The following is a 25,374-nucleotide window of genomic DNA, read 5'->3' as shown; positions in this document are numbered from 1 at the left end:
TATATTCATGGTTAGAGATATCCTTACTTGAATCATTTTGTGCCAATCGTGGGACTTCAAACCAGATAGTTGCTCCACACCTCTTTTCTTTTTCTTTATGAAGGCTCACTTGAGACATCTCATATATCTTGTGGGTGTTCGAAAGCTACATATTTGTTCCTTCACTATTTTTTCCTCATTCTTTGACAACATCCAAGGTGCATGGGGTAGCTCAATCTTTCCTCTGGGTCCAATGCGTGGCCAGGCTCGTCTCATACGACCAATGTTACGTAAATCCTCCCTTACATTGACTGAATCACGAGCCCCTATCAAGTGATCCCATAATGTAGATACAACATTTTTGAATATGTGCATGGGGTCCAACAAGTGATTGATCTTGAGTTCAGTCCAGTACGGAAGACGAAAAAATATAGAGAACCTAACAAGCAAACAATATATTATGTAAACAATTCATCATGCTAAATACTTTAAAGTCAATCAAGAGAAATGCACTTCTTACCGACTCATGCCGAGTGGAGGGTGGCTGTTGGCATTAATCCATCTCTCCTTCCAATCTCGAATGGTTAGAGATTGTGGAGTCACTCCATTAGTAGGGAGAACATATTTGGGATGGTCAATAGGAAGAAATCGATTATGATTGTCGTAGATAATCTTCTTTAAACGTGCGGGCCTAGAGGAAACTAGAGAGGGACCGCAAATAGGACATGCATGATATCCTGATGTGGTTAAACCTGAACAAACAAGTGAATTAATAAAATGCAATTGATTCAAGTCTTGAATTTCAAATACAGAGTTATATACATGTACTTGAACACTCTCCGTATCCTGAAAAGTCATGCATGGTCCACAACAACATGGCCTTCAATGTGAAATCTCTAGAGGATGCAGATGCGCTTGTATCTTGCACCTCAATACCTTCCCATAACATTTCTAACTCTTCAATCAAAGGCTCTAAGTAAATATCCATGTTTTTTACCTTGTGCTTTCCAGGAATCAAAAGGGACAACATTACATGTCCCTTTTTAATTGCCATGGATGGAGGAATATTATAGTTCACCAATACAAATGGCCATACACTGTATGATATGCTTTTGATGCCAAACGGATTGATTCCATCCATACCTAAACCAAATCTCAAATTTCTTGGCTCTTCTTTGAAAACGGGCCACAAATTATCTATATGTTGCCATGCCGGTGTGTCTGCAGGGATCCTCCATTTTCCATCACTTGAACGATGACTAGCATGCCATGACAGGAGCTTTCCAATAGACTTACACTTGAACATAAGTTTTATATGTGGAACAATCAAAAAATGTCGCAAAACCTTACGAGGCACATCCATTGACTTCATCTCCACTTCGTATCTTGATTTGCCACAAACAGGACACTCTCGTGTGAACTCATGAATCCCACGAAATAAGACACAATCATTGACACGTGCATGGATCTTGACATAATCGAGGCCTCCTAGAGATGTCAAGTAATGTCTTGCTTGCTCTCTCTTAGTTGGCAATTTGTTTCCTTTTGGAAGCATTTGTGATAATAACCTACATATATTTTTAAAAGTGAGTTAAAAAACCACCAACATATATTTCTATCTGATTTCAAAATAGAACAATTAATATTATGATTCATAAGCCAAACTGAATTGATACCTACTTCAATAATGCATCCAAACTGACATTACTCCATCCATAAATTGTTTGCAAGTTAAGTATCTCGAGGGATGCACGAAGAACGGAGTACGTACAACCTTCATACAACGGAGTAGATGACGCTACGTATAGTGGATCATTTGGCTTCGTAGAGTGACCTTCTCCCTTAACTGGTTGCGAAAATAGATGGTGTACCATGTTGTCCAAAATCTCATCCTCTACGACTTGATGGGGCATTTCATGAGGGCTACTATCATGGTCGTCAATCTCCACTCTTCTTGAAGACTCTGCCTCCTCGTGTCAACGTTTTGAAGCCTCTCGACGCCCGGGAGGGAGCATCTGAGGATGTGGCACCGCATCCTGCTCAACCACAAAAGGGAGTTTCATGTATGTTGATATATATTGAGTAACATAGACTAGCAATCTTAGTGTTAAAAAAAAACAATGAATACCAGTGATTTTTCTCGGTCCCATTCTCCATACAAGTTGAGGTGTGACATTGCAATTCGACGTACTCGAAAAATACACCCTCGACAACGATCACACATGCATTTAATTTTTCGTCGTAGCCATGCATCTCGATTATGAAGACGTAATGTTTCATCCTCACTTGAGGATGTGCTCATTGACTCATCAGCATGCACCGCACTAGGTGATGACGACGACTTAAACCTAATTCATGACAATATCAAAATATTTATCATTCATCAAAAACTTCAAGCTAACGTATTAATTATTCTAAGATCTCAATTTTAAATACACAAAACTCATCATAAATACATTAAAACTTATGATAAGAATTCACTATCAAAACTTATTTTAAAAACAAAAAATTATGATAAAATCTAAATACGCTGTCGTCGTGTTAAGGGCTGAAGGTCTACCACTGGGGCTTTAGTGCAGAAGAGGAGTTTAGGATTCAAAGTTCAGGAAGGGTAAATAGATTGGGGTTTAATAAGATCCGAGATTTAGAAATGATTTAGGTACGGAAGAAGAATTCAAGCATTTTCTCTATATATTTAGCATACATGAACGGAAGAAATAACTCTATCTTGATTACGTCAAATGCCTTTGGATACATACATCATATTATAAAGGATATTTTCAGATTCTCAATTCAATTATGAATATCAAATGCAAGTTCTAATGGCTTTTATTTCAAGTACATAGATGGATTTCAACCCTTTGGAATAAGTATTATGTTGATAGACTCAAATACATTCAAGATTTGGGCCAAAGATATATGAAATGAATTGAAGAAGCATAATTTTAGCTTCAGCCCTATTTTAAAACAGAAAATTCCAGCCCATAATCAAGCTCAAAATGAGTGCATAAACTCATGAAGAAGCTCCTCTAATCATTAATGAACAAAGTCCTGATGAAAAGAGGTCATTTCCTTCCATTACAACCACATAAATCTCTTGTATGCTCATAAAAATTGACAATAACAGTGGGCTGCCCTATTTATGACTAGTTATTTCAGTCCATAACAGCCCATATACCTTCAAAATCCTCACCCTTTGCTTGCCCCAAAGTCACTCAAGTACTTGGGTACAAGTCGGGTTTCATTGGACCAAGAATGAGGTAGACAAAATGAGAGAAGTCGTGCATAAGAGCAGGCTGAATACTTTTCTCTCAGATTTTCCCCTTTTGTATACTGTTTCAACATGCATTTTCGTCAGACCAAATGGCAGAGAAGTGAAGCTCTCACCGTGTTTACATCTTCAGCTTCTGGGCTTGTTGATCTTCAGTTTGCATGCTCCACAGCATGCATCATAGCTTTAGCTTTCCCCAGTTGTGCTCAGACTATGTAGCCCGCATTTTGCGCCGAAAAATGCGGGCTGCTCCCTGCTCAGACCCAGGTCACTTTTTGACCTACCCAGGTCACTTGCTGGTCATTTAAGTGTATTACTTCAGGTCCCCTGTGAACTTAGTGGACTTTTGGCAACTTTTGGCATTTTTCTTGAGTTATGACCATATTTTTGCACCTGAATCAATGTAATTTATCCTGCAGACTGTCAATTACTTCCAGTTGACCAAGTTGTAGATTCCCATAGACTTATTTTTCATCAATATACATGGTATAACTGAAAATTATATGCTAAATACAAAAGAACTTATGTAACCAAGTTGGTTATTAGATAACAATGTCTAAATTTTGTATGAAAATTCCTCATATAGCTCCCAATGAAGTTCTTTCTGTGTTCATAAGAATCCCATGATTTATATTATGAACAGTAAACTCTTTGACATTCACCCCCTCCTAACCTACACATCCTCCGGCATGTGCCATTTCATAAGATTACAGGTCAAGGAGGGTCTTCTTCTGATATATCTTCATCTTCATTCTTTAAGTCTTTTTCTTCCTGCATGTCTTCAAGTAGAGGGCTCATATCTAAGTCATCAAGTTCATAAGTTGAAGATTCTCTTCATTTGAAGAGTTTAATTCGTTTCCCAGCTATTGGTATCTTAATCATGGTCCCATTCATTTCAGCCAAAGAGTAAGTAGCATTATTATCTACTACTTTTACAACATATGGTCCAAACCATCGCTTGGCTAACTTTCTATGAGCACTATATTGATTGTCCAGGCTGCTATCATAGACAAGTACCCAATCATTCTCTTGAATAGCTCTTGGACGGAGTCGATGATGCTTGTCAAACCTCTTTTTATTCTTTAATCTTGCCATTTTCAGCCTTTCAATGGCTGTTTTGATATCTTCTGGCCTTCTTTCGAGTTGCCTTAAGCGCAGAGACAGAAACTCTTCTCTATTCATGCCTTCATCCCAAGGTAAGATACTCCATGTGACAATGGATTCCTCAATAGGCATAACATGTGGCTGTCCATATATAAGTTCAGCCGGCATATATCCTGTCACTGCACTATGGGTAGTTCTATCATCCCATAATGCGAATGGTAGCATTTTAGGCCATTCCCTCATCTTTCCTTTACATGATTTTGCTAAAGCTTTAAGAATTGGTTGATGACCTCTTTCACTCTTACCATTGCCTTCAGGGTTGTAGGCTGAAGTAAGAGATAGCTTAATTCCCAATTGAGAAAACAAATGGCGAGCCTCATCAGCATTCAATTCTCCTCTATCAGCAGTTACTTTAGCAACACATCCATACCTGCAAAATACTTCTTCAAGTAAAAATCTACAAACAGCATGAGTAGACTTTGTTGTCAAGGCTTTTCCTTCCACTTGATTTGTGAGATCTTCTCTAGCAAGTACTAGATATCTCATGTTCCAAATTCCTGTAGGCATGGTTACAAAATCAATAACCCATCTATAGTGAATGGATAAAGGATAGGTAGGCTGAAGCCCATCTCTATGCTTTACCATAGAGTACATTTGACAAACATGACAAGACTCAACAAAATGCTCAATGTCTTTATACATATTTTGCCACCAAAATTTCTCTTTTATTTTGGCAAAAGTGCCCCATATGCCTCTATGACCAGCGAAGAGGCTTTCATGAAATTCTTGCATGACTTGTCTTTGAGTCTTTTTGTCACCTAAGACACGAACAGGCGCCCTTCCTTTCTTTTTCGCATGCCTCCAAAGATAACCATCTTTACGAAAAAAACCATACGCTTTTCTCTTAATTCTCTTGAACTTTTCATTAGTCCAATCTTCCTTCTTTGTCATAGTGCTCAAAAATTGGCCAATTTTTAGCCAATCATTTGCATAATATTCTTCTTTAAAGTGTGAACAAACTATAACAAAACATTGAACATGCTATTTACTAGCTGTCCATTGTCCTTCTTTGGTTGTTTCATCCTTCCTTGCTGATGTAAAATTTGTTTTAGCGGCTGAACCTGTTGTACTTGCTGTAATCTTTGTTGTACCTGCATTAACATCATCATTTATAAACTCTGATTCTTCTTCATCCATCATTTCTTCTTTATCCCTATATCTGGCACGTGAAAGCATGTCAGCAACTGGATTATCTCTACTTGCAATATGTTTCAAGTCAGGATTTAAGGATTTAATATAGGCTATCCATCTTAGCATGGCTATGTCGGGAGTGGAACAGTTGGCGATCATGCCCAAGAGTGGAAGGCAATCTGTTTCAACTATAATGTGTGTGCCCATGAAGTACTCCCTGTCACATTTTAATGCAGTTACTACTCCCTAAAGTTCTCTTTTAATTTGAGCATACCTTCTTTGTCGTTCATTAAGAACCTTCGCTCCAAAGCGGATTACATATCTATTGCCTTCAAGGTCATCTTGACCAACTGCCCATCCTATTCCAATAGGACTTGTGTCTACTGTGAGTATAATGGGCTATCCATTAGAGTAATTAGCCCTCTTTAAAGTGGGGACTGAAATCAGCATTTTCTTGAGTTTTCGAATAGTCTGAGTATGTTCTTTTCCCCATATAAACCTTTGGCCCTTTCTTAGCAGCTGATAAAGACTTTCAGCAACATGAGCAAAATGTGGTATCCAAATAAGGTAGAAGACACATGCACCAAGAAATCTTCTCACCTCTGAAACATTTGTACATTCTTCCTGCATTTTGCTGATAGCATCTATTTTGGATGGAGAAGGCTTTCGGCCATATAGACCACACATATGTCCGACCACAAGGACTTCTTCGACTCCAAAAACAGATTTAGCTCCTGAAAGAGTAAGATGGACTTCTTCTAATTTAGACAAGATTTGAGCACAACCATTAATATGATCAGAAACAAACTTTCGACATCCAAGTTCATTGAGTTCTTCATTTTTCTCATGAACTTCACATCCTTTGATTGGAACATCATCAAGAAAAGAAAGAGTTAATTAAGGAATATAATCTCTCAATACTTTATGCATAGCATTCATCATGTGAGCTACTAAATTCGTAGCCCCTTGAGGTAGAGTACACATGCGGACTAGGCCAAGAGGCGTCTTCATTGTGGTAATGTCTCGGCTTTCCAAAGCAAGCTGAAATTGGTCATAGCCTGAATATAAATCTCCCATGGAATAGATTGCCCTACCTACAAAAGCTTCGGCAAACTCATCAACAATTGGCCCTGATCCAACATTTCTAATAGTGACTTTATTGATGGGTTGTAAATCTTGAATGAATCACAAAGATCCATTCTTCTTAGGTATGGTAAACCATCGGTTGGAATATGGAGCTGAAGATGGCTCCAATATTCGCATTTTAATCTTTTCATTTAGAAGTTCCAATAACTTAGGCAAATGAGCCCTTGGAACCAGAATTGGTTTAAGATTCCAAGGAACATGTGGGACCGTAAAAATCACCATTGGTGCCACAATGCTAGGATCCACACAGCCAATTTCATGTGGCTGAAATGAAAAGGCTTTGCCATGATTCTTTAACATTTGCATGAAGATTTGCTTTTCATCCGGCAAGAGGAAAGAGTCTTCACAAATTTTCAGCTTTTGTAGACTTTCTGCTGTAAATTGGTAGCCAATTTCTTTAGGATCACAAAGGCTTGGCTGTTTGGATACCCTTTCTGCCAGTCCTTCGCTTTTAGGCAGTAGAGGAGTAGCTACTAGCTTGACCTTTTTATCAATTGTTTTATACTTTGTTTCTACTCTTACTTCATCCTTGTTTGGTTGTCCAAAAGCTTCATAATCTGCAAATTCTTGAATTATGTCATACATATCCAATGTACATATCTGTATGGACTGATTTTCAGCCTGATTTTTTGCATGAATGGCTGTATAAATTTCAGCCATTGTATCATTATAATTCAGCCCATAAAATAGTCCTAAAATTTCTTCATCTTTGGGTAAAACATCAATTTGCTTCAGCTCTTGTTCCATATGACACAAATACTTTCTTTCAGCCCTGTTCATGGCTGAAAATTGTTTATAACAGCCCACACTATTGGCTGTAAAAACCTGCAAATCAGCTTTTGGCCTTGCCTCCTTTATATGTGGAGGTAATTCTTTGTGGCATGATGCACTACCATAGCCTCCACTTATAGCAACGCTACCTGAAAACCCTTAAATTCTCGGGTATTAGGAGGAACAGGATTGATCTCTCAATCGATCCCTATTCTGATGGTGATTAACACAGACGGTCAGGAATTGGACAGCTTTGTCATTATCCTTACTTCTTATCTAAGCATATGATGAACCATCATCAAGAGCCTTTGTCTCTAAACGAGACTCAGAAATAAATGGTTGTCCAAGAATGATAGGATAGCTGCAGGAATCTTGAACAAAGAAATGAAATTCATCTTTTACATTACCAATAGTAACTTGTACATAAGGACATGCTGCATAAAGATCACCAGAAGAGTTATTGGCTGCCTTCATGCGCCATCCTGGGTCCACATCAATGGGCCATCCGCCATTCTCATAAAGACTTCTTGACATAACATTAATTTCCAAACCATGGTCTATAAGGGCAATGCATGGAGTTTCTTTTTCACCGATTTTAACAACAGTTTCAGTAGTCGCCCTTGCCCAATAGGTATGGGAGTAGTGACTACTAGGAATAAAGTGAGCTTCACTTTCTTCTTGCATGTTGTGAAGAAGAGTCTCTTTCTTATGCCGCATGGGCTGCACTTTAGATTGAGAAGTCCCCACCATAATGGCTTCTTCAGTTTCTACTTCATCAATGTCTTCATCTTTGGCTTCTATGGCTGCAATCAATTCTTTGATTGCCTCCAATCGAATCCCTTGAGTTTTCAGCTTCTCTTCATCCTGCAAATACACATGAAGTACTTGCAAAAAAGCATGTACAGATTCTTCATTTTCCTCACCAACATATTGTCTTTTTCGTTTAGTTACATCAATTATTACATCATGAAATCCTCGTTTTGCAATACCGAGAATTTTACCTAATGTAAATTCAATTCTACTTCCAAGAATCCTTTCTTCTAGGATCCGTTTAAGATCCGTTGCGGTCTCTATGTCAGACTGCAACTTGTAACTGGGATGTTTGCTTTTTATTTTTCCTTCTGTCTTATTTGCTTGAGGGGCATCTCCCATGTCAAACTCTGGCAGTGGTGGATTTTCAACAGCCTTCTCTTGGTTTGGTTTACTTCTTGTTATGCGTTTAGTCGGTCCTGAAGAAGAAGGACCGGCAACATCTTCTTCTCTTCTTCTTTTTTCTTCTATCATGGCTTCTTGATTATTAATTTCAGCTAATCGGGAAAAAGCTGAAAATGAATCCACTGGTTCGGTCCAACCGGTTCTTCCTTGAATACATTGACTGGCAGTGGTTAAATCATCTTTAGTTACCTTGCCTTGCTCCATACGATCCAAGGCCTGCATCCACACTTTAGATTTTGCATTAGTTTTACATGCTTTAACAATTTCATTAGTTGGCTCAATTTGCAGCCCATAGGTTGCTGCATCAAAAGCTGCATAGGCCGTTCTTGTTGCCAAATCCTCCAATCTTTTCTTCATGCCACCGTTGCCGAAGTTTGGCTCGAGAGGAAGCCCAGTTTCGGTTGCATGAATTTTACCATCCTTCCAAAAGACTAATTTTTGTGCTTCAGCTTCACGGAATGCACCGCACTCCCTCTTGTCATGCTGAAGGCTATCACACCAAATACAACGTCTTTTGAAGCCTTCTCGTACAGGCCTTTGGGCAGTTGACCGACCCCTTTCTTCTACTTTTACATCAAGCCTTTTCACTTTAGAATTAATCTTCGTTAGATTAAGATGGAGATCCCGCATGCTTTTAATTAGCTCGTCCATGACATCCTTCTTTGGAGATGGAACAACAGAATTTCTTGGTTGCTCGGCCATAGAGATAGGAGATCGAGAAACTGAAACAGGCTCCTTCATAGATTCAATTGTTGCAGGGGTTGATCCCCATCTTAGGCGCATTCGCTCTCTTCGAGCAATCATATTAACTGCTTCAGTGACATCACTCCAAGCAGTCTTCAATCCCGTCTCGGAGTCAGGGTCTTCAAGTCGATCAGTTAATTTCTCTTGAAGAGAAGAATCTGCAGCCTTTAGAAATAATTCAATCTTTTGACTTTCCATACCTTGTTGGTCGTCAGGATCTAGTTGGGCAAATTTGCTTTCAAATTCTCGATGAAGAGCAGTGGCGGTTAGACCCTTATTGGGCCTTTCAACCCATTCGGTGAAGACTTTCTTTGTCATAAGGCCAGAATCTTCAAGGAAAAATTCTTCTCGAAGAGCCTTCTTGAACACAGTCCATCTCGCATCTTTTTGGAAAAGACCATGAATTCGGTCTTGGAGACCATGCACAGCCAGACGGGCAAAATAACGGCTCCAGGCATGTTGAGGGACTCCAACAACTGCTTCTAAGGCTTTAATGGCAGCAGCATCAATCCGCTCTTCTTCTTGTCTCTGTTGTTGTTGCAATTGCAACTGCTGCTGAAATTGCAATTGTTGTTGTTGGCTTTTTTGCATTAGACGAACCAACTGTTGCAAGGCATCTCCTCCCGAACTTGATGATTCTCCCATTGGACTTCTTCTTCCGCAGCGGACCTTCACGTCGGGTTCACCACTGTCGTCGTGTTAAGGGCTGAAGGTCTACCACCGAGGCTTTAGTGCAGAAGAGGAGTTTAGGATTCAAAGTTCAGGAAGGGGAAATAGATTGGGGTTTAATAAGATCCGAGATTTAGAAATGATTTAGGTACGGAAGAAGAATTCAAGCTTTTTCTCTATGTATTTAGCATACATGAACGGAAGAAATAACTCTATCTTGATTACATCAAATGCCTCTGGATACATACATCATATCATAAAGGATATTTTCAGATTCTCAATTCAATTATGAATATCAAATGCAAGTTCTAATGGCTTTTATTTCAAGTACATAGATGGATTTCAACCCTTTGGAACAAGTATTATGTTGATAGACTCAAATACATTCAAGATTTGGGCTAAAGATACATGAAATGAATTGAAGAAGCATAATTTTAGCTTCAGCCCTGTTTTAAAACAGAAAATTCCAGCCCATAATCAAGCTCAAAATGAGTGCATAAACTCATGAAGAAGCTCCTCTAATCATTAATGAACAAAGTCCTGATGAAAAGAGGTCATTTCCTTCCATTACAACCACATAAATCTCTTGTATGCTCATAAAAATGGACAATAACAGTGGGCTGCCCTATTTATGACTGGTTATTTCAGCCCATAATAGCCCATATACCTTCAAAATCCTCACCCTTTGCTTGCCCCAAAGTCACTCAAGTACTTGGGTACAAGTCGGGTTTCATTGGACCAAGAATGAGGTAGACAAAATGAGAGAAGTCGTGCATCAGAGCAGGCTGAATACTTTTCTCTCAGATTTCTCCCTTTTATAGACTGTTTCAACATGCATTTTCGTCAGACCAAATGGCAGAGAAGTGGAGCTTTCACCGTGTTTACATCTTCAGCTTCTGGGCTTGTTAATCTTCAGTTTGCATGCTCCACAGCATGCACCATAGCTTCAGCTTTCTCCAGTTGTACTCAGACTGTGCAGCCCGCATTTTGGGTCGAAAAATGCGGGCTACTCCCTGCTCAGGCCCAGGTCACTTTTTGACCTACCCAGGTCACTTGCTGGTCACTTAAGTGTATTACTTCAGGTCCCCTGTGAACTTAGTGGACTTTTGGCAACTTTTGGCATTTTTCTTGAGTTCTGACCATATTTTTACACCTGAATCAATGTAATTTATCCTACAGACTGTCAATTACTTCCAGTTGACCAATTTATATAGACTTATTTTTCATCAATATACATGGTATAACTGAAAATTATATGCTAAATACAAAAGAACTTATGTAACTAAGTTGGTTATTGGATAACAATGTCTGAATTTTGTATGCAATTTTCTCATATAACTCCCAGTGAAGTTCTTTCTGTGTTCATAAGAATCCCATGATTTATATTATGAACAGTAAACTCTTTGGCAACACGTCTATATCTGCGTTTACTTACGTGTATAAATCAGCGTCTATTTGCGCGTCTACGTTCGTGTCTATGAGTGCGTTTACGTAAACTTAGACGCGCATATACACGCTAAAATAGACACACACGTCAAAATTCAAAATATACTTAAATCATTTCTTTATAAACTGTGCCAGTCCTTTCCTACATTTTTTGCGGTTCTGAAGCTCGAGTTTAGCCGACATGCAGTCTCTTCATGCCTCACCTCCTCATGACTCACCTCTTCTTTCATTTCAAACACACAAGAAGGGAAAAAGGAAAGCCAAGGAGAGGAAGAAAGAGAGAACAAGAGAGAGGAGAACAAGAGGAAGAAGAAGCAGCAAGCAAGCAAGCAAGCATCAACGGAGAGTAACTTACCAAGGAGAGGAAGAAGGAGAAGGAAGAAGCGCCACCACCCGCCACACCAAACACCCAAGGTGAGTCCTCTTTCTCTCTCTCTCTCTCTCTCTCTCTCTCTCTCTCTCTTTGTCTGTGTATTAGGACTTCTGATTCCATTAAGTATTGCATTTTGTAAATCATGAGTGGCGTTCGGTCGGACTGAAATCAGCCAACTGAGCGCGTCTGCTAGCGTATCTACATTTCAATGTAGACGCAAGGATAGACGCGCAGAAATGTTTTCTCTCATTGCGTCTGAGGTCGCATCTCTAGGCGCGTGTACTCCGCGGCCTACACGTGATGATATACGCGCATGATAGAAGCATTGACCTAGACACCGCGTCTGATAGCGCGTCTATACTGGATCTCAGATGCAGATATAGACGCGCTCTGGACAGAGGTTGACTTTAAGAACGCGTCTGAGAGTGCCTCTACCCTGAAATTTAGATGCGGTGATACACGCGCCAGCTCCAGCTCTGATAAAACACGATTTTCATTGCCTAAACAATATATTTTTGCAATGATAAATGTGACCAATCCCATGTTTGTGTTTATCAGTTTTCTTGTTTATGAGAAGCATTAGCACTTAAGTTTTATATTCAATGTCTAAAGAAAGCTAGATTATTAGCACTTTCAAATGTCATGAGAATCCATGTATTTTTTCTATGTGTGAGCATCAAAAGCCTTCTCTTACATAATGATTCTAAGCTCACTGAATGATTTTTCATAATTAATGTTGGATTGGATCAAGGATTATGGCCCTTTGAAAATGTTTAGGTGTGGATGAAGGTAATATATGATTTTTTGTATGTAAACAAATTTGTCTTTTTCCTGTGTTTTTTTTGCAGATGTCAATGCATTTTTTGGAGGTTTTCCTAGTAGGGAAGACTTCATGGGAGAGATGACCAAACACCTTGGCCGCTCTCCCACAGCAGATGAGGTGTTCAGCGTCATGTGTGGAATGCCTCTGATGTCTTTGCCTGGCACTACTTCCCAGACTCCAATTGGAGGTACTCCACGTGCAGCACCTGTAAATGCATCGGCTGAAGCACAAGCGTCGGCCGACGCACGTGCATCTGCAGAAGCACGTGCATCCAGCGAGGCAGAGGATAGTCGACAGAGAGGGAGGAGAGAGAGTCGAGGGGGAGGACGAGGCTTGTGTGGGGGTTGCCTAGGAGGTGGCGAGCGATCGCCCTCACTAGTAGATCATGTAGAGGAGCCTGTACACCAATACTATAGAGTTATAGATACTGGTGGCATCTTCCATGATGATGAAGGAAGGGATGTAATGGCGTACATGAGGAGCGTCGTGCATGCGACGTATAAAGATTATTTCGTCTACTTCAAAAATCAGAAAAGCGGCTTGTGGCAGGAGGTGTTGAGGGCAGTCCATAGGAGGTACCCAAATCCTGAGGGTCAGCGATTCTCGGATGATTGGGGATGCAAAAAAGTGAGGGATTTGCTTCACAACAAAAGATCCCACCTCATGACACGCGCCAGGGACTCACTGCGGAGGCAGGAGGAGTGGCGTGGAGCCTATAGCCAACCAGCTACGTGCCACCCCATAGAGTGGAAGAAAGCCAAGAAGAAAGCAGCAGAGAAAGTGAAGAGTTGCCAGCACGCAGAGGTGCAACGGATCCAAATGGAAACCATAGGATCGTCGCATTACGGATCGGGCGGCAGAGAGTCGTGGGACGCGGAGTTTGTAAGTATATTTTGATTTCTAGGTTTTTTTAATTTATATTTCTTTCAATTCTTTATATAATTTGTTCTAATACATTGTGTCTCATAATTGTTTGCATATATCATGATTGTTTTGCAGACTACTATCGTTGGTAGGATACCTACTCCTAGAGAGGTAGGTTACCATCGAGGCCATAACCGCACAACCACATGGCTTCACTTCTATGAGGAGGGTCTCATCATTGAGGACCAATACAACTGGGCTATGAGGATTCGACAGCTAGAGGAGGTATGTTTTTCTTACTTTCCTATTAAAAGTATAGCTAATTATAACTTTTTCTCCACCATGTTTACGTAAGCAACCTTGTTCTTTGTGTGTGTAGGCAAACCCGGATGTGGAGCATAGCGAGGAGGGGGATAGCGACGCTAGTAGCCATGGTGGTGCTAGCGAATATGTTTCTTCTTCAGATTCGTAGAGGAGCACCATACCTCCTCTATGGCCTTGTTTTCTTGTATATGTATTATCCATCTTTGAGCCTACTGCTTACGTCCACGCTTTAGATCACAAGCACTTAAACTCCCCATGTAAATGCTTTTGATTTATAATGAATACATGGACTTTTATTTTCAATTCTCATGCTTTTAGATCTATTGTCTTTTTTCCAAATGCACAATCTGATGTATGGGAGGGTGAAAAAAAAAACCAGAGAGCATGTGGTTGCTCTCTGGTTTTTTTTTCCAGTTCTGTTTTGCGCGTCTATCCGCGCGTCTAAATTGCAGAAAATGCATGTTTATAAGCGCGTCTAAAATGCAAAGTACACGCACTCATACACGCGCTAGATAATTCAAATTTAAAAATAAAAGTAAATATATTTTTTTTAAAAATTAGATTTTTTGTTTTTCCTTAGCATCTATGAGTGCTTATAAAGGCGCATCTACGGGCGTGTCTATATGCCCGTCCAATTTGCCACATAGATGCGCTGGTAGACACACAGAATAAATTAAATAAATAAAAAATTTGGTTTTTTAATGCGCTTGTATTCACGCGTGTATATATGCGTCTGTTGCGCGTCTATTTTTGCATGTAAATTCATTTATACATGCAATAATAGACGCGAGGCTGTAGACGCGCAAATAGACGGGCGGATAGACGCGCCCGTAAGATTTTCTCTATATTCAAAAATCGCGTCTAAAAGTGCGTCTAGGAGGCCTTTTTGTTGTAGTGGTGGTTAAGTGCTATCACAAGACCTAGAAGAGAGAGAGTATTGGATGTAATTTCTTCTCTTGGTAGTGTAGTGCTAGTAATTTCCTAGCACATCTTTGCATCATCTCTAAGTAGTGTATTGCTTGTAATTTCCTAGCAAATCTTTACATCCTTTCTTGCTAGTGTATTGCTTGTCATTTCCTAGAACATCTTAGTTGATTCTCATCCTAGCAAATCTTTACATCCTTTCTTGCTATTGTATTGCTTGTCATTTCCTAAAACATCTTAGATGATTCTCATCACTCATATTTCATCTTTTTACTTTCTTAATGCAAAAGTGCACATCATATGAATTTATGTAAGTCTATGGAAAGTTATATGTGCATAGGTTGTCATTTTCTGAAGCATTTGTTTTTAGTTTGCACACATACATATCACCAAACTGCACCTAAGAAACAAAGGGAAAGTATAAGTATTGTACTTTATTCAAGGAATGAAGTGTGAATATGAGACTAATGAACTCCTTTATACAATCTAACACCTATTATATAGAATGTCTATTGCTGAGTTGCAATTGAAGCAACTAAGGATTGCCTTTCATTTGCCATTCATCAAGGTTCATGTGGTGGTCTTGCCATACTCATTAGAGATATGGTGCATTTACCAATTCCATGAATGAGCTTGATTATGTCGTCACAAATATTGTCGATGAAGGTGAATAAAAGAAGCCCTCTCAGTTATTGACGTAGCTATTTCTTGGCTAGAAAAGCAAGACCAAGATTTTATAATCTAGTCTCTAGATCCCATTTGGCAAATGTTTGCAAGGCTAAAGTGTCTCATCAATCATAATGGCCCTAGGAAAGGGCATTGTGCAAGAATGTGACATTGCTAAGAACATTCTAAATATGGGAATGACCAAGATACAAGGTAATGTGCCGTGCTCAAAGTTTTGATATGATTATAGCATGGAAGATCTCATCTTACTATCACAACCCCCCCAATTGTTGGGCTTACATTGTTGTTAATGATGCCTCTCTATTTCTCCCTCCAAGGGAGAAAGATAATCATGTGCCTCACATATGATGATGATAGCCATCATGATGATGATGCTTGAAAGTTAGTCCCACACCATCCAACACAATTTCAAGGTAAACCTAACACGAGGTTTCTCAAGTGGTATTCATGAAAAGCATTTTTGCACAAGTACAAAAACTTTCATCTTAATGATTTGCAAGGATATATGAACCAAATTACATATGTGCCATTTTTTATAGCAAAAAACTTTGTAAAACTCAAAATGTTTCAAACCATTACCTTAAGAGCCTCTTATGGGCAATTTTCAATTCATTTTATATCAATATCATAGGACAAAGGGCCCAATAAAATAATACCTCCCAAAAGCAAAATGCACCCCACTCCAATTTAGCAACAATTTTGCAAAATTGATGTGACTTCTTTTACCTTATGATGTGAACTTTTTCATATGAACTGAATGTGAGTTAAACAATCGAGCCATGCAAAATACTTTATATTTCAGATTCTATAGAACCTTAAAGCAATGCATCCTCGAGTGTCACTTTAATGGTACCTCACTATCACTCTTTTGTGAACCTTTCATTTATAACTAAGTCTAATTGATAATAAATGTATCAAATCACCCCAAAGTTTTTTAAAGCTCCATATGATACGTAGAGTTTGACTATTAAACAACATTTATGTAATTCACTTAGTAGAAAAGGTTATAGTGGGGACCTGTTAGATGCCACTCTATTGGCCCTTCACCATATGAGCATTGTTTTCATGTGATCTTTGCTCTTTTCCTTACATATCTTATACAAAGAGTTTCCATGCTACCATTACACTTATTAGTTGCTACTACAATTATAGATTCCATGGTGGACAGGCTCTCTCTCTCTCTCTCTCTCTCTACCAAAAAAAAACATCATCGTCTGCTTTCTAATATATAAAGGTATATATCTCTATCTTCTCTGGGCTGCGCTGCAAGTAAAGACATGCATGCTATATGCTATTGTAATGATTACTTCCACGGTATTGTAATGATTGAGATGCACCTCTTCGTAGTATGAAACGCTCAAATCAAGTCCACTCGGACGTCAATACTCTCTCTCTCTCTCTCTCTCTCTCATATATCTAGCAAGAGCAAGCGAGCATATATCTACCAAGAGAGAATCCCTGCCATTTCATAGCTATTCATTATTTTCTCTTGCGTGACAGAAAGCATCTAAGGTGTGATTATTACGTGGCTACTAATTTGCCTAAACAAATTCTGTGCAAAGTAATTCAATCAAATATCAACAGAAGCTTGCTAACCTCACATATATAGCCACCTGGAATACATAAATGTTTTGCTAAACTAACATATAAAATGCTCAATAAATCAATAGAAAGTCATAAATTGTGCAATGTAGAAGCCCTGCCAAATATTACCACTATGCTAGTGTGACAGAATTTAAGAACTCCTCAAGATTTTGGTAGGACAGGCCCCCAGGTTGCACAGCCTTTCTGGCAGCACAGCTCAAGAGGGTAGCCTGGTGTCGCATAACTTCATCAGCCATAAGATCTTTCACTATAGATGCTAACCCATTGGCTTCTTGAAGTTTCTGCATATCAACCCCCCTCCCTGTTTTCAGTTGTTGCTCCACGACTGATCTATTCAGGAACTGGTCTCCAAGAATTGGGCAGCAAAGCATAGGCACCCCCATTGTTACTGCCTCGAGGACTGAATTCCATCCACAGTGTGTTAGAAAAACCCCCACTGCCTGGTGTTCCAAGACCCTCTCTTGAGAAGCCCATTCTACTATCAGCCCTTTCCCTTTGTTCCTCTCCACAAAACCATCCATAAACCCCTTTAGCGGTTGAGGCACCTCATTACGTTTGACAACCCAGAGGAAGGAACTCCCACTTGCTTCAACCCCCAAAGCAAGCTGTTCCAATTGTTCACAATGCACCCAACTACCAAACGAGATGTAGAGAACAGAATGCCTTTCCTGCTTGTCTAGCCAAGAGATAACCGAGTCGGCACCTTCTTTCTCTGAATAATTCCCATGCCCATTCTCTGTGTTCAAGCCATAAAACAGCGGCCCGACTGTGAGAACATGTGCAGACAATGGTATTGCTGAGAGGGCTTCTTTTTCAAGGTCATCAAGGGTATTTGCAATCACATAATCAAGCTTCCTCATGGCCTTTGTAGGATGCATAAGGTATCTGGAGAACCTTTTGTTAATGGCAAGACCGCCTGCATGATCCTTGAGAAATGGCAAAACAGAAGTGTCAGGACAGTCCTCGGATACTTCACCTGCAATTCAGTAACACATATTGTTTAATAAGGGTGTTAGATTGTATGAGCTAACTCACCATCAGACCCCTAATTCATTGCATGGTTGCAGTCTTATTATGGACGTAAAAGGCACAAAGTTAACTGCTGATGCTTCAGAAGATGAAACCCCTCTGCTTTTGTTAATCATTGCAACATTTTAACACTCTATTCATGAAATCATATCGTGCAGTGTCTCACCTCAAAAACATAACTATTTTAAAACCGATGGTTCACAAATGAAGCTTCCAAACATGTGTATCATTGATACCTAGGGCACTTGTAAAAATAGATACATATCTATCTGTTGTTCAGTAACTACATTTCACTAAAGTTAACATATATGCATAGCTAGTCAGGATATTGCAGTTCCGGTGTCTGACTCTTGAGGAGTTCAACAATCATTGCATACGCACCCAGCATTCCTGACCAGCACCTTGTGTAAGGGCATCATGCCTTGTGTAAGGGCATCAGGACAAAGTGCACATGAAAAGTGTATCCAACGGTCGGTTGTAAAATATGACAGTTTATTACATTACCTTCTTGCACTTCCAGCTTGTTTGCTTCCAAAATGCAGTTGCACAGCATCGACGCGCTGGACGGCCAAAAGATACACCACATCACCTCACATTTGCGCGCGACTTCTCCAGCCCACGGGAAGAAGAAATCAGAGATGAGGCAAGAAACCGGCCTACTGCCACCATGGTTATTGTTCAATCTATGGATGATCTGCTCGAGCTGCGCAGGGCCATGCCTTGCGAAGCCACCGAAGAGGGCGAGGACGCGGTCGACATGGGAATCAGGCCCGGATCCTGGCAGGGGGGAGTGATCCTCATCTAGGGCGATAGGGACGAAGCGGATGCGGGGGTGCTGCCGCGCGGCGGGGCGGATGGCTTTGCCAGAGAGGGCGTCTGCGGTGCTGATGACGGTGATGGCGGCGCCACGGGAGGAGAGGTGGAGGGCGAGCTGCACGAAGGGGTTGAGGTGGCCGTGCTCAGGGGCGGACAGGATCACAGCATGGAAGCCCCCCCGATACTGCTGCTGCGGATCCTTCTGGTGCAGCCCCATGGCAGGACAGCTATCCTTGGAGCCTCAGTCTAGTATACTAGTGCGTCTCACGAATCTCGTCTCTGTCTCTCTCTACCAGGAGCCTCTGTCTTTGGGTGGTTACACACCGCCATTGCCCGCCCAATCTGTGCCCAGTTTGTGGGCACAGGAAAATTTGACTTGGGCGGTCACCTGTCCGCCACCTGCTTACACACTGGACAGTGGACACTTTTCGTTATTAATAAGTGTCCGTCCATCTTCCGTCCACAATAGTTTACACACCGGCCACCACCTACCAGCGGACACTTCCTGAATTGTATGTGAGAATGAAGGGGCGCTACGAATGTTGATCATCATTCTCATAATAATTATTTTTAGAATGCTTGATTAAACACTTTAAATCGACTAATAAACCTTTAAAAAAAGTCACCAAAAAAACTGAAAACATGAATCTGAGGTTTTTCCTACCAAAGAACTCCAAGATTATGACCTTATTGCGTCGTTGCTTTCTGCGCCAATATATTTGTTTCTATGGTGACTACTATTCATATTTTTGGAAGCTCACTCGCTTCCAAGAGAGCAGGGGAGTTGAACCCCTTCGCCATGTTGTTGAGGCATGGCTCTACCGAGCTCTCTGCGGAAATGTGGAAAGAGGGAAATTTTTTTAGCACACCACCCCTCTTTCCACCTTTCCACCTGCGCTGCAGATGCAAGGATGACAGAAAACTTAAAAAAAACATGCAAGGATGGCTGAAAATTACTTACTTGGATGTGATTGTGTTTACTCACCATTGTCTTCGTCGTCCATCTCCTCCGCAGAGTCAGAATCACCAAATATTGTTCTCACATTTGCGCTCTCCCTCTCTTGATACATGGCTCGAGCAATGTTATCTCTTCGAGATGCCCCCCCAAGATGGATTGCCTCTTGTGTTGGCTCTGCTGCTTGAGCTCTTTGTATTGCTTGTGTGGTACCTGTGTTAGTTAGCATAGCAACCTCCGCTAATCCATTCCTCAAACTATTTTGCTGGTCCATGTCTTGATGAGCCGCATTACTTTCTCTATCAAGTTCTGATGTCGCTTCATGTATCCATGCATCATCAAAACCATCTCCATGCACAATGCATATATTATGTAGAACAATGCATGCTGCCACCATCTTTGGGACATTTTGTAAAAGCATGTCACATCTCTTTAACAATATACGAAATCGCGCTTTAAGGATGTCAAATGCCCTTTCAACTGGCATACGAGTACTTAATTGTATGTAATTCCAATAATAACGTTCCAGAGATAGCCCATCCTTACTACCCTTGAAAGGAGGAAGCATCCAAAAGCGTGCAAGATAAGCACAATCGCCTAGTAGACAGTATTGTCCCAGAGCTTTGTTTGTGCATCGTTTTCCTAGGTCTGAACGTTGAAAAACATTCCAATCGTGCATAGAACCTGCCCAGCCAACGTCATAGTCCCAAACAATACAATTGGCAGCCACGCTTATCTGTAGAATAATAGAGTGGAAGCCCTTCCTATTAAAATAATCTTCATGGTTCTCCCTTGGGGCAATTATGGGTATATGACTACCATCTACTGCACCAATAACATATGGTATGCCTCGAAGGGCTTGAAATGCACCAGCATATTTTTGCATTTGTTGTGGGGAAGGCCACTTTACATACATACTATGTAACCCAGAAGCACCCAGTGCATCGCAAAAGTCCAAAACAGCCAGTTGTGTAAACGAAGTTGAGACTCCGTATAAATCGGCTATTAGTCCCAAACTTGAGCCGCTTGCCAAGCGATGCAGAGCGACACAGACCCGCTTCTCCACAGGTACTGCCCTTCTATAGTTCGTATTCTTGCGTCGCATTTGTGGTGCTAATTTCGCGACGAGATATTCAAATGTACTCCTGCTAACTCGTAACCTGCTTTTAAACATTCGGTTTGTATAACTCCCCATAAGCCCCTGCTCCATAAAAGTTTGTGGTCTTTGATAAGCCCAACATGACCGTCGATCGTGCCTTCGCTGACCTATCATGGCTCGACGTGCAACGTAACCTCGAGCCATGCACTCCATCAAAGTATGCAATAGCATGCTATCATCATCCCCGTCATCCAAATCACTCAACAAAAGTTGAAACATTGCTATGACAGCGACTACAACACCGATGACACACATTATCAAAAGACTTTCGTCGTCCATTCACCTGTCAAAATATTAGACGAAACCTTATGAGACACTTGAAGAGAGATGTGAAGGCAGAATAAAAAACTTGTTTTTTAAAAAGTTCAAAATTCATCTACAGTTGAATTCATCATTCCCTTTTAAGACTTTTGATTACATTTAATAGACCAGATACTGAGGAGGCAAGTGTGTCCATGATAACGAGCTTGCGCTCTTCAAATGTTTTTTTTTCCTCAAGGTTTGATTTTTGGTTGGCTAACATTGATCGGGCGGTGGTAGCCATGTCACTGAGAGACTCCTCTATCTTTCTACCCTTTTTATTGCGTGCTCCTTGGTTGGTTGTTTGATCATGCACGATCTTCGAAGGCTCATTGGAGCCAATGTCTTCTTGGGTGTGGTCACCTTGATCATTGGAGACTGATGTATTGTTGTCTTCTGACGAAGACAACCCACCAACAGAAGAGGCATGTGCATCGCTAACAACATTGGCACGATTCCACATATATTCATCCACAATATCATACCACTGACAAATGATTCTACGATCATTGCCTGATATGGCATTGTGGACTTTATCCTTTCTGTATGACTCATAAACACGTCCCCAATGTTTTCTGCATGCCTCACCATCTTTGTCAAACTCTGGAAATAGCGATGCTAGCTGGGTGGCAACCTTGGACCATATATCCACTCCTTGCTTCGGTGGCTTTGAGAACTCCACACTCATGGATCCTCGGATGTGAATGAGTTGTACTGTCCATGCATCCTTCCATTGCGCAAATGGTTTTTTTGTGGCTATTGTATGATCTTGTGTCTCAAGACCGTCGTTTTGATTCTTTCCTTTCCACGCCCTCTTTGGTTTAGGAGGTTTAGGAGCATCAGACTCCGATGATGTTCGTCGTGGACGTTGTTTGGTGGCATTCTCGGAAGATGGAACCATTGGTTCTTGAGCCTGAACCAAGTCAACCTCTTCACATGAGTCTTGGTTGGCATCACAAGAACTTATTGCTTGTGGTTCTTGTTGTCGTGGTGCTGAGAGACCATGTTGAGGACTATGTGCAACTGGACGAAGAAATACATTATTGTGTACTGTTGTGGGTCTCTCTATACCTAATTGTCTTGGTCGTTGGAAAGGTACGAATTGAGGAGGACGAGGATTGATCAAAGGAGGGCGGTTTGGAAACACATTTACAGGGATATTGCCAATGGCGGTGTGGCTTTGCATGTGGTTTGGAACACCCACACTTTGGCTCGAAAAGTACATGAAGTCATTATTGGATATTACATCTTGGCTCATTTGAGACACGAACTGGTGATACTCTTCCATGGGAGTGCTCTCTTGAGAATCCATTCCAATCGTCCACCTTACGCATGAAAATTGATTCATCATTTACACTATGTGAATGGACAAACAAGTTTATTGTTCTTTATATAATGCACTCCATTTTTTTAATTTACATTTCAATAATTGATTGTGAGGTATAGACAAGTTTATTGTTCTTCACATAATGCACTCCATTTTTTTAAATTTACATTTCAATAATTGATTTCAATAAAGAAAATGAAATATTATACATATACACTGACTCAAACAAAATGATGGGATGTATGTATAGACAAGAAGTTTTAGCCATTGTCAACCTGTAACAGATGCCAAACATATATAGCGGAACTAAGAAAGGATTTATTGCAATGATGAACATATATCAAACAATATGGTTAAAGAACAATAAAGAAAAGGAAATGTTATACACATACATTGATTCAAACAAAATGATGGGATGTATGTATAGACAAGATGTTTTAGCCATTGTTAACCTGTAATAGATGCCAAACATATATAGCGGAACTAAAAAAGGATTCGTTGCAACGATGAACATATATCAAACAATATGGTTAAAGAACAATAAAGAAAAGGAAATGTTATACATATACGTTGATTCAAACAAAATGATGGGATGTACAAATAGACAAGATGTTTTAGCCATTGTCAACCTGTAATAGATGCCAAACATATATAGCGGAACTAAGAAAGGATTCATCGCAACGTAATTAAGGCCAAGTAATTTAGCCCAAGTACCTAGTGAATCATGTTTCAACCCAATAACAGTCACTACTTCCAATAAAGAATAATTAAGGCCATACAACCACTACTTGTCCGTATAACCACAACCTTTGCACAATCACCATCAGATTTGCTGCTCGAGTAATTTAACTTAAAGTTTAATTACACCCATTACGTGCAATGGCATAGAATCCAAAAGAAATTAATGTTTCTTCCTCTTCGCACACATAGACCAATCAAGCAAAAGGCAAGAAGAGAGCACATTTTTCTTGTAGGGTGTGAGTACTACCATAGATAAGAGGAGCCACAACACAATCAAGTCATGTGCTCAAGTGAACATCTCTAAAGTGCTCAACTCAAGTCCACCAAAATACTAGGATAGCTCTTGACTCGAGTGACGATCACTCGAGACTTCATATAGATACTCTTAACCCGAGAGCCACATGCACTTAAAGTATACCCTTTTATATATGGATAACTAGTGTGTACCCCATTCAAGCCCATACCCTTTTACACTTAAGATTGTAAATGGGGTTGTAACCTAGTGGTTCTCAAGGACAAGAGAGCCAATGGGGTTATAGCCTAGTGGTTTGAGTATGGGTTGAGTGCTGAAGGTATGTATTCATCAAATCTTAGGCCCGTTACACACCGGTCCGCGGCCGCCCACGAATACTAAATCCGGCCAATGAGAAGGCATGTATTCATCAAATCTTAAGTTCTACTTCTCGAGTGTTACAAAACATTATGTGTGTAAAGATGTCCTCAGCCTTCAAGGTAGTTCATATTTTCTTAAAAGCCCTAAGTGCTATCTTATAGACAAAATGGATATGTCAAAGGCATTTTCAACATCCGACTTACACAATCTACAGATTCCTTGTGCCTTGTCTTATTTTTTATATATCATACCTTCCTTATAACTAATGCTCTTATCATAACTAATGATTACCAGGGCAATCAAAGAGAGAGAGAGAGAGAGCATACCTGTGAATGTTGTGAAGTACCGATCTGATAAAGACCTCTGCCTTCGAGCCAGAGATATGAGAAAACCCTCGGTTGAAGCTTGCGAATCACCTGCGAAGCCTACAAATTACATGCAAGAAATTGGCCATGATCAAATCCTGAACTGGTTAAATTACATGCAAGCAACTGGCCATGATTAAACCCTGAACTGGTTTCTGGAAGAGAGAGAGACCTGGCTGGATGCATCAGATTGAAATATGCCTTCCCACCTTCACGATGTGAACATTTTCATGCGAAGAGAGGGATGATGAATCCAGAAAAATACAAAGAGATGAACCTTCACGATGTATACATTTATGCATGTGGTGAAACGGGCAACACAGGGAAGCTCCTGTGTATCAACGGCTCCCTGTGTGTCAATGGCCACAGGGTGCACCTACCTGGAGCCCATGCCCACAGCAGAAAACAGAGAGCTCTCTGTCAGATGAGCATGGCGGCAGCAACGGAAACGGGCTGCTGCAACGGAAACCTGCAACGGAAACCTGCAACAGGAACGGGCTCCTACAGCACAACAGGGATGGTTCCTGGAGCCCACTTTGTCCTGGAGCCCACCATGGGACCAACAGAGGAGCTCCGGCCAATCGCGATGGACCAGAGAAGGCGAGGACGGAACAGGACGGGGGAGCTCCCCCGCCCTGCGGAACGCAGAAAGGGGGCGGGGGGGAGCATTGAACACGACGTGCCGGGCGCCATGTGTGTGTAAGAGGAGGGCACCCTCTTTTAGAAATCTGGCCTTCTCATTGGCCGGATTTAGTATTCATGGGCGGCCGCGGACCGGTGTGTAACGGGCCTTTGTCTCTCTAGTAGTTGTGCCTCGGGATCATGAGAATCGACTCATGAGACACAGAGAGAGAGAGAGAGAGAGACTCTAGAAATGGTAGTGTACCGCATGTTCAGTCTCAGAGACTCACGACTCATGTCAAGTTGTCAACG

The 25,374-nt window shown here is 40.7% G+C and overlaps 1 protein-coding gene and 1 long non-coding RNA gene across 2 annotated transcripts; both read right to left on the bottom strand.

Moving 5' to 3' along the window:
* Positions 1–17,147: 17,147 nt before the first annotated feature.
* Positions 17,148–19,286, bottom strand: LOC148039804 (UDP-glycosyltransferase 84A1-like). Its single transcript, XM_087694093.1, has 2 exons — positions 18,670–19,286; positions 17,148–18,112 (listed from the first exon to the last, which is right to left on the bottom strand). The coding sequence occupies exons 1-2, from the start codon at positions 19,196–19,198 to the stop codon at positions 17,247–17,249; spliced, it is 1,395 nt and encodes a 464-aa protein (XP_087550219.1). The 5' UTR covers positions 19,199–19,286; the 3' UTR covers positions 17,148–17,246.
* Positions 19,287–21,289: 2,003 nt separating this feature from the next.
* LOC148039803 (uncharacterized) lies at positions 21,290–24,695 on the bottom strand. The gene is made up of 3 exons (XR_015688400.1): positions 24,614–24,695; positions 24,403–24,501; positions 21,290–21,378 (listed from the first exon to the last, which is right to left on the bottom strand). It is a non-coding gene; the product is annotated as an uncharacterized LOC148039803 (long non-coding RNA).
* Between the last annotated feature and the right edge of the window lie 679 nt (positions 24,696–25,374).

Source organism: Lygodium microphyllum, chromosome 2 (genome assembly GCF_053477565.2).
Source record: "Lygodium microphyllum isolate KBCC chromosome 2, Lygodium_microphyllum_v1.1.10, whole genome shotgun sequence".
Classification (NCBI taxonomy): domain Eukaryota; kingdom Viridiplantae; phylum Streptophyta; class Polypodiopsida; order Schizaeales; family Lygodiaceae; genus Lygodium; species Lygodium microphyllum.
The sequence above is the reverse complement of the archived record's forward strand: the minus strand, read 5'-3'. Positions and strand labels throughout refer to the sequence as shown.

Coding starts and splice junctions, on each gene's coding strand:
- LOC148039804 (XM_087694093.1), bottom strand. CDS start 19,198: ATGGGGCTGCACCAGAAGGATCCGCAGCAGCAGTATCGGGGGGGCTTC. Junction 18,113..18,669: donor CAAGCTGGAAGTGCAAGAAG/GTAATGTAATAA, acceptor ACTGAATTGCAG/GTGAAGTATCCGAGGACTGT.